The sequence below is a fragment of the Zonotrichia albicollis genome, chromosome 17, assembly GCF_047830755.1.
Source record: "Zonotrichia albicollis isolate bZonAlb1 chromosome 17, bZonAlb1.hap1, whole genome shotgun sequence".
Classification (NCBI taxonomy): Eukaryota; Metazoa; Chordata; class Aves; order Passeriformes; family Passerellidae; genus Zonotrichia; species Zonotrichia albicollis.
In genome coordinates this window covers 15,263,876-15,279,920 of record NC_133835.1, presented here as the reverse complement: position 1 = coordinate 15,279,920, position 16,045 = coordinate 15,263,876, and the positions used below count along the sequence as shown (strand labels likewise).

Genomic DNA, 16,045 nt, shown 5'->3' with positions numbered 1-16,045 from the left:
TGTCATCCTTCTAGACCCCAGCAGGCTGAATCAAACTTGTTACCCATCACTCCTACTGCCTTTCTCACCTTTACGCCCAGGAGCTGCTGGCAGGTCCCCGAGAGCTCCTCAGGTGTTCGGTGGTGGAGCTGCTGTTACCCCGGGGTGGCACAATGTCCCAGTCCCGCTGCCGTGCCCGAGGGCCGCGGTTCCCGGCGGTTCCCGGCCGTTCCCGGTCCCTCCCGGCCGTTCCCGGTGCCTCGGCTCGGTCGCGCCGCACCTGCGGCCCGGTGCGCTGTTCGCTGCCGCCCTCTGGCGGCGGCCGGCGGGACTGAGGGAGCGGAGGGAATCGCTCTGAAGCGGCTCCGGTGGAGACGCTGGGGATGGTTGGGTTTTTTCCCTTTCCCAGGACAGACGGCGTCCCCACTACCCTGGAGCTGTAGCTGTGCCCTCAGACTCCCGAGTGAGCCAGCACAGAGGGAAATGCAGCGCCCATGGTGCAGCCCCTGGCACCAAGCCCACCCCAAGGCAGCCTGGCTCTGTGCCTGCTCCAGGGCCAGGCTCTCACTGAGCAGCACTGCAGCCCCCAACTCCCCTCCTCCCTCCCACTGCAACGTGACCAAACCCAAAGAAATTGGTTCTTGCAACCAGGACCCCCCTTCCAAACCCTGCTGGGCCTCAGCTCCGAGGGCAAAGCCACCACCCTCTTCCCAGGCTCAGCCCACCAGCAGCACCAGGGGAGCTTAAAAGAGAGAGGGTTTTCTCTGATCCTCAGGTAATTGGTGGCAGCTGTCAGCACCATTCCCAGCGGAGACACGGCTACATTGGCCCCAGCTGTGCTGTGCCCCACGGGACGGATCCAGCCTGGCAGAGAGGAGTACCTTGGCACTGCCAGACCCTGGACTGGCTGTTTGGCCTGGCCACAGCACATGGAGTTCATTGGACTGGTTGGGGTTTGCTGGGTGGCTGCAAACGCTGGCCCTTGGTAGCAGGAGTGTCTGGGAATGGAGAATAAACACCCCCAGCATTGGGGCTCTCAGTGCTGGGCATGCTCACACCAACCTGTGGGATGAAAACACTGATCTGGAGCTTTTCTGGAGTAATAAAGGACCAGAGGAATTGGCAGGTCATTATCTTTCTCCCTGTCTTCTTTAGGTGATCTCTGGAGCAGCAGATTTTTAGGCAGGAGGGCCAAAGCCGTCAGTCAGGGGCTGGCAGGCAGAGCAGGGACCCAGTGCTTTGTCCCCAAGGCTGGCACAGCCCAGTGCCCAGCCTGGCTGGTCAGTCCTTGTCCCTGTCCATCCCGGGGTGGCCATGCCCTGAGAGCCCCCAGGAGATGGCAGCAGCCCTTCGTGTTTGTGTCCTCCAAGGGGAAAGCAGCCCCGGTCCCTTTCTGGAGGCTGCTCTTGATGGGCAGCAGCAGGAAGGCCCGGGATGGCCCGGGGGACACACAGGGGTGTGGCAGGGTCCCAGTGCTGCGTGGCTGTGGCACTGGCACGAGGGCAGAGGAGGTTTGCTGGTGCCCTGTGCCCGTGCCCAGCTCTTGGGCTGTGCCCCTCTCTGCGTGGCTGCCCCGTGGCACCCAGTCTGGCCCTGCTCTGGCCCCGGGCACGCTCTGTCCCATCCCCATCCTCATTCCCGTTATCCTGAGGCACAGCTGCCAGCACGGAGCTGAACTGAGTCAGACACTGGTTTTGCATGAGTGAATTTACTTTGGAAATGACAGGTGGAACATGGTGAATGGTTAGTGGAGACACTGCGTGATCCCCTCGTGTTCCGGAGGGCTGGGGACAGGGCACAGGGAGCTTTCCAGGTGGGGTTATCCTGTGCATGATTTTGCACCAGCCTCTGGCACAGCTTCTTGTTCCTTTTTGTCCCAGGCTCTGCCCATGGTGTGCTGCCCTCACTGATCTCCAAAGGCCAGCTCCAATCCTTCGGGGTGCTGCTGCCCTGTGCAGATGGCATGAGCTGCCCCATTGTCCCAGCACCAGGGACACCCTGCAGCCACTGTCCCTTCTCCAGGGAGGTTCTCACCCACAGATTTGCTGTTCCCAGCCTTCTGATCATTCCCTGGGACTGCCACTACTCACTCCAGGATTACTGTAACCCCAAATCCTTGCTCTATAGGCAAGCTCCCATTTCTGCCTGTGGGACAGTGGTGGCTTCCACTCCAGTGGAGGGAGCAGGGTAGCACAGCTGGCACAGAGAGCAGTCCCAGGGACCTGTAGGGAGCTGCTTCCTTACCCCAGTCGAGGTAGCTGTGTGGACAATCTCACTGCCCAGCAGGACAGGAGGTGGCTGTGGGGGCTGTAGGAGCTGGCACTGGAGGTAGATTCCCCTGGGCTCTCCTGCAGGGCTGGGCTCAGAGCAGGTCCTTGGCCACGGCTGAGGGCAGGGCCTCCCCTGCCACGCTGGCAGTGCCCATGCCTGACCATCTCCTTGTGAGCAGCACCATCACCTGCACCGCGCTCCTGAGCCCCGGCTGCCCCGCGGCTCCGCCGGCCAGCACGGCCAGGGCCCCACGCTGGGCAGGGCTGCCGGGCAGCCGGGGGGCAGTGCAGCACCTGGGGCAGGCACTGAAACACTCAGGAACATCGCTGCAGCTCCTGCAGCCCCGGGCCGGGCCGGGCTGGAGCGCAGTGCCCCGGCAGCCACAGCACAGGAGCGCGCACAGGGCCTGCAGGAGAGGAGCCCTGTCCCTGGAGAGGAACCTGTGGAAGGTGGGCTTGAGCAGCAGGCACACCAGCGGGTTGTAGAGTGTCGAGGACTTGGCAAAGACAGCCGAGAGCACGAAGGCCAGCGCTGGCACCTGGCTGGCATCCCCGAGCAGGGCCCAGAGCGCCAGCACGGCGTAGGGAGTCCAGGCAGCCAGGAACCCCAGGCACACGGTGATGCTCATCTGGAGAGGGAGCAGAGGCAGATGGGGACACCGTGAGCCTCCTGCAGCACTGGGGGGACGCTGACACCCCCCAAACACAGCCACATGCAGCAGGACCCTGAGCAGCCCTCACATCCCTGGGAAAGGTGCTCAGCCTTCTGGACCTGTACTGGAATGTCAGAGAGCAGGGCAGCAACTCAGCACAGCCCATGCATAGACCTGGGCTTCAGGCCCTGCCCCACCTGGGGAACTCAGAACAGCCTCTGCCTGCTGTGGCACGTGGGTACAAAGGACACAGTGACCTGGTGGGACCAGCTCAGCTTCTGGCAGCACTGCAAATCCCTCCAGCAACCTGTGTGGCTTGGGGGGCTTGGAAATGGGCTGTGCTCTGTCCCCTCCCCTGAGTGGCTGTGGCTGTTTCATTTGAAGCCAGGCTTGCAAGTTGTTTTCTCTCAAGCTCTGTTTTTAAAAGGTTATTTGGGGTTTTTTACATATTCTTGGTAAATTATAGTATTAGCTTGTAGTCTGGGGAACAATGACTCATGCAAGCTCCTTTATGATCTTTTCCAATGTAATTTAAAATGAAAACTCCTCCACCTGATGACTTTAAATGAGGAGCAATGTGTTGTTACCCGCACTGACACAGACACCTGCAGAATTCATCAGGAGCAGCAGACGCCAGGCAGGAGGGGCCCTGCTGTTCAGCTGCCCATGGGCAGTGGGCTGGGCAGGACACCCTGTGAGCCCACAGGCCCCCAACCCCGGTACTTTGAGGAGCAGCCCCATTTCCCCATTCCCATACCCTGAGGAGCAGCCTGTGCAGGCCGTGCAGGCCACGGTTCCTGTTCCTGTATCCTGAGGAGCAGCCCTGTTTCCCCATACCCTGAGGAGCAGCCCCATTTCCCCATTCCCCCGTACCCTGAGGAGCAGCCCCATTTCCCCGTTCCCGTACCCTGAGGAGCAGCCCCATTCCCCCGTACCCTGAGGAGCAGCCCGTGCAGGCCGCGCAGGCCGCGGTTCCTGTTCCCATACCCTGAGGAGCAGCCCCATTTCCCCATTCCCCCGTACCCTGAGGAGCAGCCCGTGCAGGCCGCGCAGGCCGCGGTTCTCACGCCGGGGGGACATGTGCCTGTGCCGCCTCAGGGCTCTCCGCGACGCCCACACCGTCCACAGGATCAGCGCGTAGGATGCCAGGATGAGCAGGCAGGGCAGCAGGTAGCAGCAGATGAGGAGGGCGAGGATGTAGAGCGTGGCCTCCCTGCTGGAGGGCTCCCAGATGACGCAGCACGCTGTCCCATAGGGCTCGGGGCCGTAGCTGCCCCAGCGGGCCAGGGGCGCGGCGGCGAAGGCCAGGGCGTAGGCCCACACAGCCAGCAGCAGCCCCATGGCATGGCCGTGTGAGAACCTGCTCCCTGTGGGGAGGGGAGGGGTCCCATGGGCCAGGGGCAGGGGACAGGGAGCTGCCCCCGAGGTACACGCTGCCCACAGAGCCAGGGAGCTGCTGGGGTCCGGCACAGGGCCAGGTGTGCAGCCCCTCCAGCCTGCCGAGTGCTGCTGGCAGCTCCTGTGCCCACTGTGCCATGCCATGGCTCCCCCAGGCCACCCAGACCCTGCCATGGCTCCCCCAGGCCACCCAGACCCTGCCTTGGCCAGTGCTCCTTCAGGAGCCTATGGCTCTCCCACCAGGGAAAGCAGCTCTCGCTGCTCTGCCAGAGCTTGTGGCTTCCCAGCTGCAGTCTGCTCTAGCCTAAGCTCAAGTCTGTGTGTGGACATTCAAAAACCTGCAATCTGCCGTGATACAGCCACACAGATGTGACACTTGGGGACATGGTTTAGTGCTGGACTTGGAAGTGCTGTGGTAACAGCTGGACTCAATGATCTTATAGATAATTTCCAGCCTGAACTTGTTTCTGTGATTCTGTGACTAAATTTTGACTGGGAATAGGTTGCCCTGGAGAGGTGGATCTGGCTCATTGAAAGGAAAAGGGCCCTGTTAGCAGAGGGGTGTGAGTGAGGATCAGATAACACGTCCCAGCACCTACCATATGCCGGGTAGCAGACCTTGAGGCAGCAGACCGTGCTGAGCACCGTCAGGCTGGCCAGGCTGCTCAGCCCGAACAGGACCCCGCAGAAGGCGTAGAGCGTGCACACGGCCTGGTCAAAGAGCCACCTGCAAGGAGAGCCTGCAGTGAGTCTGTCCCTCCCCACAGCCCTGCCCACGGCTGCACTGGAGGCCTCTCTGAGTGGGAGTTTCCCGGCAGCTGCTCCCATTCCTGCAGCAGAGCTGGGCACGTGTGGGGAGGGTCCAACGGGCTGCACAGGTACCAGCACCTGGCCAGTACACGTGGGCATGACCTCGCCCCTGGTTTGTGCCCTGAGCAAAGATGCGCAGGGGGGAGCTGGGGGTGCAGGAGCTGCCCTGACCCACAGCAGCTCCCAGCCCTGCAGTGCCAGCTTGGACAGCAGCACCAGAGCCCTTTGGCAGCAGGTCTGTGTGAGGACCTGGAGGGACAGGGAGCAGCAAAGCACACGCTGTGGGATGGCTGGCTGGGAGCTCACGTGTGCCCCTGTGCCACCCCGAGTCCCTCTGCACCTCCAGGAATCTCCTGGCTCCCAGGTAGTCTGCAAACTGGGCCACTGGCCAGTGCAGAGCTGCTCCGGGAGCTACCTGTGTGCAAAGAAGGAGGAGGTGGCCAAGGGGAAGAGCGTCACCGTCATGCTCAGGTCACTGATGGCCAGGTTGACGATGAAGAGCTCGGCAGGTTTCAGCAGGGACCTCTTCTGATGGGCCACCAGCAGCAGCAGGGAGTTCCCAGACAGGGACATGATGCCTGTGGAGGAGGCAGAGAATGGTGCTGAGGGTGACAGGGCCAGGAGAGGAACCAGGAGCATCCTGAGAGGTTTGGGAGGAAACACTGCAGAAGGGTGGAGAGGGCTCCAGGCTTCCCTCTCTGGGGTGGGCTGAGCAGGGGAGCCCACGGGACCCACAGAGCTCTGTGAGCACATCTGGAGCTCCTTTACATTGGATTGGATCCCTTGCCCTTCCTGAGATCCTACAGAGGCATTTGGTGGGAGGCAGAGCTGGGATGAGGCTGCAGCGGGCTCCGGGTGCAGTGCCTGGCCACAGTCACTCGCTGCAGCTGGAAGGAGCAAGGGGCACTTCCTCCCAGCTAGATAAATAGCGGGAGCTCTGTGAGACTGCTCCTCTGATGTGGGGCCAGGGAGCTGGGCCCCTCGGCCTTCCTAATTTCCTCCTGGCAATGTCACTCCTGTGAGTCTGCACTGTCCCATATCATGGTAACAAAACAAACAAGAAGAAAGGCATTATGAAGATCAAGGAAAATCCAGACTAAACAAAAGGAGGCTTTTTGTTTGCTATTAGTGTATTTAAATCAACAGTAGTGATTTAAGTTTTATAATAAGGGCTTTCTCTTTTTCATTACATAATTGTGATTTTATGGAAAAGAGGTTTCAGTGTCCTCAAAAGGGGAATCTTTGCTGCTTTTGGGGCAGGTTGAGCAGGATAAGAGTTCCTCCCTAATGGATTAGGTTGCAAATTAAATCTCATGGTAAAAACCCTCTTCCAAAGCCACTGAATGGCCAACACTAAGCTCCCCTCAGGGAACTCCCACATAGGATCTGGCCAAATCCAGAGCTCTGGAGGCTTTGCAGTCACTGGAGAGCAGAGTATTGAGATGTTTATCCTTCTTCCCCGCCTCACGAGGCATTTTTTCCCACAGAGCAAGTCTCACATCTGTGCTAAGTACACTTTAGTAGCTTTTCCAGCTCCTGCTGAAATCAAGGGCCAGCTTGAGCTCCAAATCCCCCTCTATGGACCTGAAGCTGGTGGTACCAGCGGAGCCCTTGCCTGTCTCACCTCATGTGGCTGTGGGAGCAGTTACCAGAAGTTCCTAGAGGTTATTCGACTTTTCAATACAGACACTTGAAATTCAATTTCAAGTTTTCAATTTCACTTTTCAATTCAACAGGCACTTGAAATTCACTTGAGAGGGGAATGCAGTCACCAGACCATGCTTTTGGGTAACATGGGAAGGTCAGTTTAATTAATCTGCTAATGACTGGACACTTCTGGAAGCACCAGTGACTACAAAGGCTCGGCTGTCTCTGGCAGGCAGCTGGGCAGGGACATGGGGATCAAGAGGCCATCTTTCCTTACCAAAGACCAAATAGAGAGTGCCAAAAATCAGGTCTTCTCTCTCTGATAAGGTGGAGGTGAACACTGAGGTGTTGGACGCATTTCCCATCTGTAAAGCAAGACACACATGGAAGTGAGAGTGAATTCTGGCTGATGAGGAGTGCCCAGCTCCTTCAGTTCCCCAGAGGACACAATGGCACGTTTTGGCCAGCAGGATCCTCTGGCCAACGCTGCCTGCAGCACTGAGCAGCCTGGGATGGGATCAGGCTGCTAATCTCACCTGACTGTCATTCCTTCAGCCGCAGATTTCGCTGATGAGCATCAGCCCTTGCATGGTGACTCTCTGGGCAAGTCCTGCCCTTGTGTGACTGCAGCAGCAGGGAGTGTTTGGCCCTGTTTGGACACTGGGACTGGCTGCTTGGAGCAGCCCAGGACACCCCTGAGCTGGCAGCCCCCAGGGTGATGGTGGCAGCAGGACACAGTGCCGATTGTGGAAGGGGGCTCTGGGCCCATCTCCCCCACCCTGGATGCTCAATGCTCAACAGCCCAGTGGAAATGGTCTTTACTCTCCTGTGCTTTTCAGAGTGTCTGTGTGCAGGGACCGGTGATTTATATCTCCCTGTACAGACCAAGTGACTCTGGACATGAGAACGATGTTCTTCATTAACCTAATTGGAAACAACCTTCATTTAGAGCTGAGCAAATCACTCCTGAATTTCTCATAATGCACAGTTCTCCCCTAGGCCATAGCTGATCTTCCTCAAGAGCCTTTGGAAGCAGCCAAGCTGAACACAGCACATGCACATCACCTCTCCAAGAGGCTCTAGCAAAGCATCTGTATATTCAGAAAACAGCCAGGGAAAAAGGAGGGACTGTGGCCACACAGCTGCACTGGTGATGAGACAGGACAAGGCCCAGCACAAACAGTCTGGAAGGAATTGTTCCTGCTCCTCAGCACACATGCAGCAAAGGAGAGAACTGGCAAAGCTTGTAGGATTTTATTTCCTTCAGATCCCTGGCAGGTCTCCATCCTGCAGTACATCAGGGGAGCTGCAAGTGTCCTGTGAGATCAGGCTGGCAAAAAGGACCAATAATCACAGGAGGGGAATTTCTATTTCTGACATATTACTTACAATAAACCCTATTTTTATGATTGTGCTTGAGCCGCCTGTGAAGCACACATCTCTCGTTCTATTGCAGAACTGATGAAAATGCATCTCTTGCTCTGATCAATGTGCTGATGTCACTGACACATAGACAATAAATCAGTTTTATATAAATACGGAGAGCTCTCCCTTTTGTGTCCAAAAGCAAATCATAAATTGGATCCTCCCATCAAGGTGCTCTCTCAGGTGAGCATGTGGTGGGAGATGCCTGCACAGGCACATCCTTGAGTGGAGAGCCACAAACTGCAGAAATATCAGCACAGGTACCAAACACATCCACAACGATTTCTGACACAAACAGCTACAGGAGTTTTCTTCCAACTCAGGAATATTCCAAACACATGACTGTGCTCAGTCAGGACTAAATCTGTGACTCCTCTGGGAGGGATTCAGCCCAGACTGTCCTCGGGGATGCAGCCAGCCCTGAGCATCCTCCAACATCAAACTGCTGAGCCACGTAGTCTCTGGGCGCTCAGAGCTGCTGAATTTGATTTAGGCTCCATTGCTCAGACGCTGTTCTGAGAAAAGATAGACTGTGAAAGCTCCCTTCCCCTCAATTTAATCAGACTTCAAAATGAGATGAAGTTTTCCAAGCAGCTGCTGCCACAGGTACACTACAAGGAAAGCCTTGTATTCTGCATGCCAGCCCTTATTCCTGCGTTCACAGGAGGAATCAAACCTAAACCCAAACCCACACCCCGTGTCTGTGTCTGGCACCTGGGAGGCCACTGGCATGGCTGGACTGGCCTGATCACATGCACTCTGTCTGCATGGAAAATCCTGCTTTCATTTTGTGTGATTGTCAGCTCTGCCCTTTTCTCCTCCAGACTTGAACAGTTGCTTTCCTTCAGCAAAAGTGCTACAAAGCCAGAGTCTGCCTTGGAGAGGAGGAAGAAACCTGATGAGCCTGAAAACTCTCCTGACCTCCAGACTCTTTCAATAGGCAATGGCAGGAATCAATTTCTGCAATTCCCAGCACAGGGGAAGCTCAGACACTGTTGCCTACCTAGGAAATAGTGCAGGCTTTAGAAAGTCACAGAGCAGCAGAAGCACACAGCTCGGGATGGAAGGACAGACAGCAGTGTGAGCACAGGCAGCCCTCGGACCCCTGCTTGAAATCAGAGTTCTCCTGTGCCAGGGCTGCCCATCCCCACCGGCTACAGGCAGTAAAATCTGCTTTCTGCCTCAGCGACCCACCCGGGACTCCTGCAAGCCCCTGTCAGGGGAGTTCAACCCTGCTCACACCCCAAAGCGTGTCGCTCGCTCACACACCCCAGCGGTGCGCAGGGCAGGCCCGGGACACCCAGCCCGGACCGCCACTGCCGGCCCCGGGTCCGCTGCACTCGGGGACAGCCGCGGGGACCCGCGGGGGCTGCTCGGGGCACCGCGTCCCTCCGGCCAGCGCCTCACCTTCCCGCGGGAGTCCCCGCTCCCATCCCCGCTGCAGCAACCTACCGGGGCTCCGCGGGGCGGCGGCGGCTCCGCCACTCGCTCAGCACCGCCGGCGACGGACAGCTCCGCCGGGCACCGCGCTGAACCGTCCGCGCAGCGATCTGGCCTGTCCGCACCGTGCGCTAACCTGTCCGCACCACGCTGAACTGTCCGCGCCACTCCAACCTATCTGCACCGTTCTAATCTGCCCGCACCACGCTGAACTGTCCGGCCACTCTAACCCGTCCGCGCCGCGCTGTGTCCCTCCCGCACCGCGCTGTTTCCCTCCCGCACCGCTCTAGCCTGCCCGCACTGCTCTGTCCCTCCCGCACCGCCCTGAACCGTCCGCGCCCCGCTGTGTCCCGCGCTGCCCGCGGCGCTGGCCAGGCTGAGGGACAAGGGACCCCGTCTCCACCGCCGCCCGGTCACCCCTGCCCTGCCCCTGGAGCCGCGATTTTCACAGCAAGAGAAACTGAGGCTCCAAGAGGGTCCTTTACAGCAGCGCTCGCCGTCTCAGCATTCCCGGGCTGGTTTTTAGCTCTGCCTGGCCGCCCCTCTCCTGTGCCCGAGGAAAACAGGCTGGTCACTCACTCACCTGTCCCTGCGGACCCGGTTGGCCAGGGCAGGACCCCGTGGGGAGCTCTGAGGCACTCCAGGGACACGCTCAGAGCGACAGTGGGGACGAGGACATGGGGACCGTCACACTGAGTCTCTTGTCAGTCGGAGCTGGGTTTTGTTTTCCGCCCAAAGCATTTGATCTCTCTCTGCTTGGCAAAACACGAGTCACAACCGTCACTTAATTTTGCTAATATCCTCCACACCAAGAGCTTTCCCCTGGTTGCCAGTAAGAAATGGGAACGATATCAAAAATCCTAATATTAATTTTTAGAGTTCCAAATACTGCCAGGACTGCTGGTCAGCTTGGATCCAGGTGCCTAAATTTGCTTCAGAAAGGAAATCCAAAGCTGGAGAAATGCACAGCAATAGCTTTGTGTACCTACATCTGTGAAAGAGAATCATTTATGGAGTCACCAGCTATGTAAATAGATGCATACTGAGATTGTCATAAACTGAAAGTTATTTGTTGTTTATGTTCCAGAAATACAAAAGGCCTCAGCCAAGTCTGAGGCCCCATTGTGCAGCCTCTCCACGCGTCCAGAGTTAACCCCAAAATCCCAACATGCCCAGGGAATGGGCCCCATTTTCCCCGTTTCACCTGGAAGGGACCTGAGGGAAGATGCTCAGTAACACCCACGGGACAGGGAGCTCTCAGCAGTCACGAGCTCACACAGGAGCAGCAGCACTTTCCACTCCACACCGTGCTGCCAACAGCTGCTGCACTTTGTGGGCACTCTTGCAGCACTGCATTATTGCTTTAGCATGCTTTTCCCTGGGAACCGACCTCCCTCACAGTGTGTCTTTCCTCAACACCACCTCTCCTACCCAGCGCTCCATCAATCAGCCCTTCTCCCCCAGGGAGGAGGGACTGAAGCCTGTGAGATAAGTGAGCTCCCGCTTGGTTTGTGTGGCAGGGGAGCTGTCTGAGAAAGGGAGGAAGCTCAGGGGAGATGCCACAGAGCAGACACAGACCCCAGTGTGCTGCTTCCCTTCGTGTCTGCAAGAGTTTTCCCAGAAGAGGTGGAGGAGCCAGGGGTTATGGAGGTGGTGGGACAGGAAACCAAACCTGCAGGAAACCAGACTCTACACACTTGGTTGTCCATGGACCAGCTTTTTCTTCTTAAGCCTAAGCACACAGAGAGCTGTGCTCAAGCCCAGGCCCATCACCCTTTCAACATTGCTTTTTATGGCACTGGTCAACGAACAGAGAGTCTTCAAAGGAGTCCTTTTGACCTGGGAATTAACCAACAGATTGTCTTCTGGAAACCAAAACTGACCTGAAGCAGAATTCTTTGCTGTGAACTCTAGAGATGCTGGTGTAGTCTTTGTTATCTCAAGCAACTAATTTTGTTTTCTAAGTTCTCCATTCTTCATCCTTCCAGCAGCTGGACCATCTCCTTTAGCAATGCCAGGTTCCAGATCCAGGAGCAAGCATTCTAAATTCCACCTCTGAAATGAAGATTGTGGGCTCTTTTTGTTACAAAAAACTTGAAAATGGAAACAAACAAAATCAAATTACTGTGGCTCTTCAAAATGTCTATCTGGACTCTTCTTCAGCAAGGGAAGCTGGCAGGGGATGAGATGCACATGCACACACAGGTGTGCAGACCTTCCAGCTCTGCCCCAGGGCTGCCTGCCCTGCTGCCCAGCTGCTCCCCGGGGATGTGGTATCACTCCTGCACCAGGGGAGGCAGGGACAGTGCAGCCCAGCTGCTCCTTGGCATTTCTGAACTCCAGATGGTGGGAGAAACCTGAAACTGCTATCCCTCTGCCTTTGAGAAACCACCAGACACAGGACCCTTCCCTGGGAGCACCCCCTGAAATGCTGGCAGCAAACTCTGGCAGGGTCACAGAAGAGAAGATGGCACTTTGAGAAGCACCAAATCTGGCTGAGTTTGGACCTCCTGCCCTGTGGCTCTGACCATGCTGGAAGGCACTGGCCACAGTGCCTGCTTCAGTTTGAGAGGTCTCCAAGCCAGGCAGCTGCAGCTGAACTGTTGCACATTACCACTCTTGGCTTCCACTCAGACCACAAGAGCATTTAATTCTAGAGAGCCAACAGACAGCAGAGGCTCAAAGCACCAATTTCAATTGCATTCATTAAGCAGACAGTGTCCTAAGCTTTGGAACAGAGAGCTCTACATAATCAATGAGGGCAAAAATATTTCCCTAAAAGCATGCTCCTAACATTTGACCTCAATCACAGCAGATTGAAAGGTGGACGAGGTCAGACTTATTAAAACAAAAATGATCACCATAAATAGGCACAGAGGAAGGTTCTGAAAACAATTGCCTGAATGTGGAGTGATGTTCTCTGTAAAGTCTCCTCCCCTCACAGGACCCTCTGGTTACTTGGCTGGAGCAGGGATGTACCAAAGCAGTCACAGTACATCACACTAATGAAATTAATCTGGAAAGCATTACTTCCAGTTCTATTGCACTGGCTTTTCATGAATCATGTCAGCTCCCCAGGCCCCTGTTCCCCACCTGCAAACAGCATTAATAGTATTTATTTCACAGTGTGGTAGCAGGTTCTGCTCATTACCTGTCGGTGCACGGCTCCGAAATCTGCATGCAATGGGTTTTTCAGCATGCCAGCCACATTTCCTCCTTTAGTGTCTCCCAGGCACATTTTGTACCTGCTAATCCAGCCCATCAGCCTGCTGTGCCTCACTCTCAAGTGACTCACAGGTGTCTGTGTCCATGGCTTCCTGTGGCTGACCTTAAAGGGAAGGGAGAAACCCCACACTTGTCTGACAAGATTTAGGCCCACTGGCTGGGTTTATCAGCCCATATTTCTCCCACTGCTTTGTGTTCTCACCTGATTTTCTTGTCGCTAGATTCGCCCTAGCCCAGCTGAGGTCACACCCCCATAATTTCCTGAGCACTCCTGTGCTGAAGAGGCAGCTCAGCATCTTTGCAAGTGGGTCAGGGATGATCTGAAGGGTGACATTTAGTGAGAAACAATGCTGGGTGATGGCATTCACGTAGGACAGATCCAAGCTACACATGCTGTTGCCCAACTTCCTACCATCTGTACACCAAACTTTCAGCTCTGTGTTAAATAGACACTTATTCCCATGCTTGTATACTTAGCAGGAGGCATGAGGTAACACATATGTTGCTCTTGAGATGCACTTCCCCCCTCACAATTTGTGCTTGTGACTGTAATGGAAATATATATTAAATACACGTATTTCTGTTCGTGTATTTGGCTTTTCAGTGCCACCCACAATTCCCCGTGCCTGCAAATTCTGCCTTCTCACATCCCACTTGTCCTCTCTGCTTTGAATGCTGCCTGTCTCCTAAAGTCCAGCTGGCCAGAGCTTAACCCTTAACTCTCAGGATCCTCTCCAGGCTGTCAGCCCTGCTCGGCTCCACAGCCTGACTGCACTGCAAAGTACCCCTGGAGCACCTGGGGGCTGGATCCCACCTCAGCACAGCAGCGTGCTCCCTCTGCACCTTCCCCTGCCACACAGGGAGCCTCACCTCCTACAGCCACCTCAGGGACAGACTGAGGGGAGCAGGGAGATGTGTGGAGTGACAACCTGCAGGTCCTGGGGCAGGCTCTGATGCTGGCAATCAGGGCTTAGCCTTGGTGGCCGGGAGCCTGAGAGCAGAGGGTATAAACCCCAAACACAGTAAGGCAGCACTCAGAGCAGCAAAGCAGCACCCACAGAGCCGTGCTTATCCCTCTCACAGCAGGACCCCTGACAGTGCCTTCAGACAGCACTGCAGAGGAAACGCCTGCAGCTCACAGCCCTTCACAGCCAGGACAGGGGCTGGCTGCTGTCAGTGGTGCCAGTGTCCCCGTGTTCCAGAGGTTATCTCAAAGGAACAGCTGTGCTCAGATCACAGAGTGCTCTATTCAGCCTTTTGTAGCCCAGCACAGCACAGCCTGCCACTGTGGTGCCACCACACCACACCACACACCTGCCTGCTTTTCCGGCAATTCCAAAAGGAAGGCACACCTCCAGGCTGCCACTGCACACAGGACCCACCCATTGCACCTGTGAGTCTGATTTTCTGCAAAATCCCTGCAGGTGTGCAGCCAGACCCACCAGCCTCCACCACAGCCCACCTGGCCCTGCAGAGCGGAGCCAGCCCAGCCTGGCACTGCGAGCCCCTCTGGCACCGAGCGGCACACAGCCTGTGCCCTCTCTGAACACACCACAAAAGACTCTATTTCCCTCAAAACATCGTGGAGAGGCACAGGAACCTGCAGCAGGCCCTCCTGTCTCCCAGCTCTGCATGTTTCCCAGCCCTGAGAGCAGCGCTGCTGGGAAGGGCTGCATGCCTGATACTCTAGAGTGGATTCCTTTAATTGTTGGTTTATTCTTTTCTAATGTTCGAAGTCTACTTTGAACACATACAGACTTAGTATCTTACCAAGTTATTTTATTTCCAAGTTATGGAAGATGAATTTCCAGTAAAAATGCATCAATTTAAATAGATCTTTAGCTAGACTTTCAAATTATTCCTAATTAATATTCCCTTTGAAATCTATCAACTTTCTTTGCTGCTACCTAGCTTTTCTGCATTAGGTTATAAAATAGTTTTTCAAGGAACAGTCACTTTCGTGTGTAGTAATCAGACACCATTATCAGGCTCAATTTTTAAGCCAATTTTTCCTCCTCTTCTCTGAAGGACTGTCAGGCCAATAACTTTCTCCCCTTATCTTCCTACTCATTCTCCTTCTTGGCACTGGTGTAATTGCTTTCCCACATTTCTTTACTCCACGGCTTGACAGTTTTAAATGAGCCTTCCACACCTGTGGTTTTATCTAGCATGAATTCTGTCCCCTCAGTTCCTCTCCCTGTGCACAGATCAGGTTTAGCCAAGTGCGCTCAGCGCTCCCCACACAAAGCAGGCAGGTTTGGGAGCCTGCCCTTGTTTTTGGGATGAAGCTGTGACTACAAGGCAGTGCCTCGATGTCAGGTGTCTGGGGCAGCTCAGGAGGTTTGTAAGTGAGCATTTTCCCTGAACACAGCCCCAGGTGACAGGGAAGGTGTCTGCTCACAGTGAATGAATCTTCCCGCTTTCAAGCTTTGCTGGGGAAAAAAGGACAAATTCTAAGTGCCATGGAAATAAAAATACCTGATCAGCTCATTTTACCCTGTCACTCTGAACAATGCAGTGCTTGTTTTTAGGACTACTTCTCACATGTCCATCTGATTTCTGAGCAGAAGCCCACAGTGCCAAGCACTGACACAAAAGTCACAGCCCTTGGCCATTATTTAGTCATATGGAAAATATTCCACTGAGGAAATAATGTCCTTCACTGGAGAGCCTGAGTGAAAACCTTCAGGCAGAAAAAGCAGAACCAAATCAGTGTCAAATCCACATTCACTCCAAAGACATGTGAGTATCCTACTTGTGCTTGGTAAAAGTCATTTTGCCAACAGGCTTTGAGCCTGTTGAAAAGCAGCAAGTACAATAAAGGGGAAAAGGATTTTTACATCATGCTCTGAAATGTACCAGAAGATGCCTACAATCTGCCCTGAGATGCAGACCCAGGAGCAGCCAGGAGGCAGACACAGGGATTATACCTGGGGCTGTACTTCAGCAGGAATGTTTCTGTTTGATCCTGCAGAGCAGACAGAGTTCTTGGTGGCACAGTCCTGCAGCTTTTGCACTTCTGCAGCTGCATGTTGTTTCCAAGGGTCTCCCATATTTCTGTCCCTCAAATCTTGTCTATAGACCTCACAGTGTTTCAGCACATCTCAAAAATTCTTCCTCAGCTCCTCACTGTACTGCAAACCCCCTGCAGAGCAAGACCAGACAGACAACAGGTCCCAGAGGCATCTGGGCCATTGC

At 55.3% G+C, this 16,045-nt stretch overlaps 1 protein-coding gene across 1 annotated transcript; it reads right to left on the bottom strand.

Annotated features, from left to right (window-relative positions):
- Positions 1-1,681: 1,681 nt before the first annotated feature.
- Positions 1,682-9,758, bottom strand: LOC102069186 (opsin-5). The gene is made up of 6 exons (XM_074553588.1): positions 9,635-9,758; positions 7,035-7,122; positions 5,526-5,688; positions 4,900-5,027; positions 3,926-4,269; positions 1,682-2,878 (listed from the first exon to the last, which is right to left on the bottom strand). Exons 2-6 carry the CDS (start codon positions 7,120-7,122, stop codon positions 2,342-2,344), a joined length of 1,260 nt encoding a protein of 419 aa, XP_074409689.1. The 5' UTR covers positions 9,635-9,758; the 3' UTR covers positions 1,682-2,341.
- Between the last annotated feature and the right edge of the window lie 6,287 nt (positions 9,759-16,045).

Excerpts from the sequence above, each read along its gene's own strand:
- LOC102069186 (XM_074553588.1), bottom strand. The coding sequence starts at position 7,122 with ATGGGAAATGCGTCCAACACCTCAGTGTTCACCTCCACCTTATCAGAG. Across the intron at positions 5,028-5,525 it reads TCCTCCTTCTTTGCACACAG|GTGGCTCTTTGACCAGGCCG; the intron begins GTAGCTCCCGGA and ends CTCTCCTTGCAG. Across the intron at positions 4,270-4,899 it reads GGTCTGCTACCCGGCATATG|GGAGCAGGTTCTCACACGGC; the intron begins GTAGGTGCTGGG and ends CCCTCCCCACAG.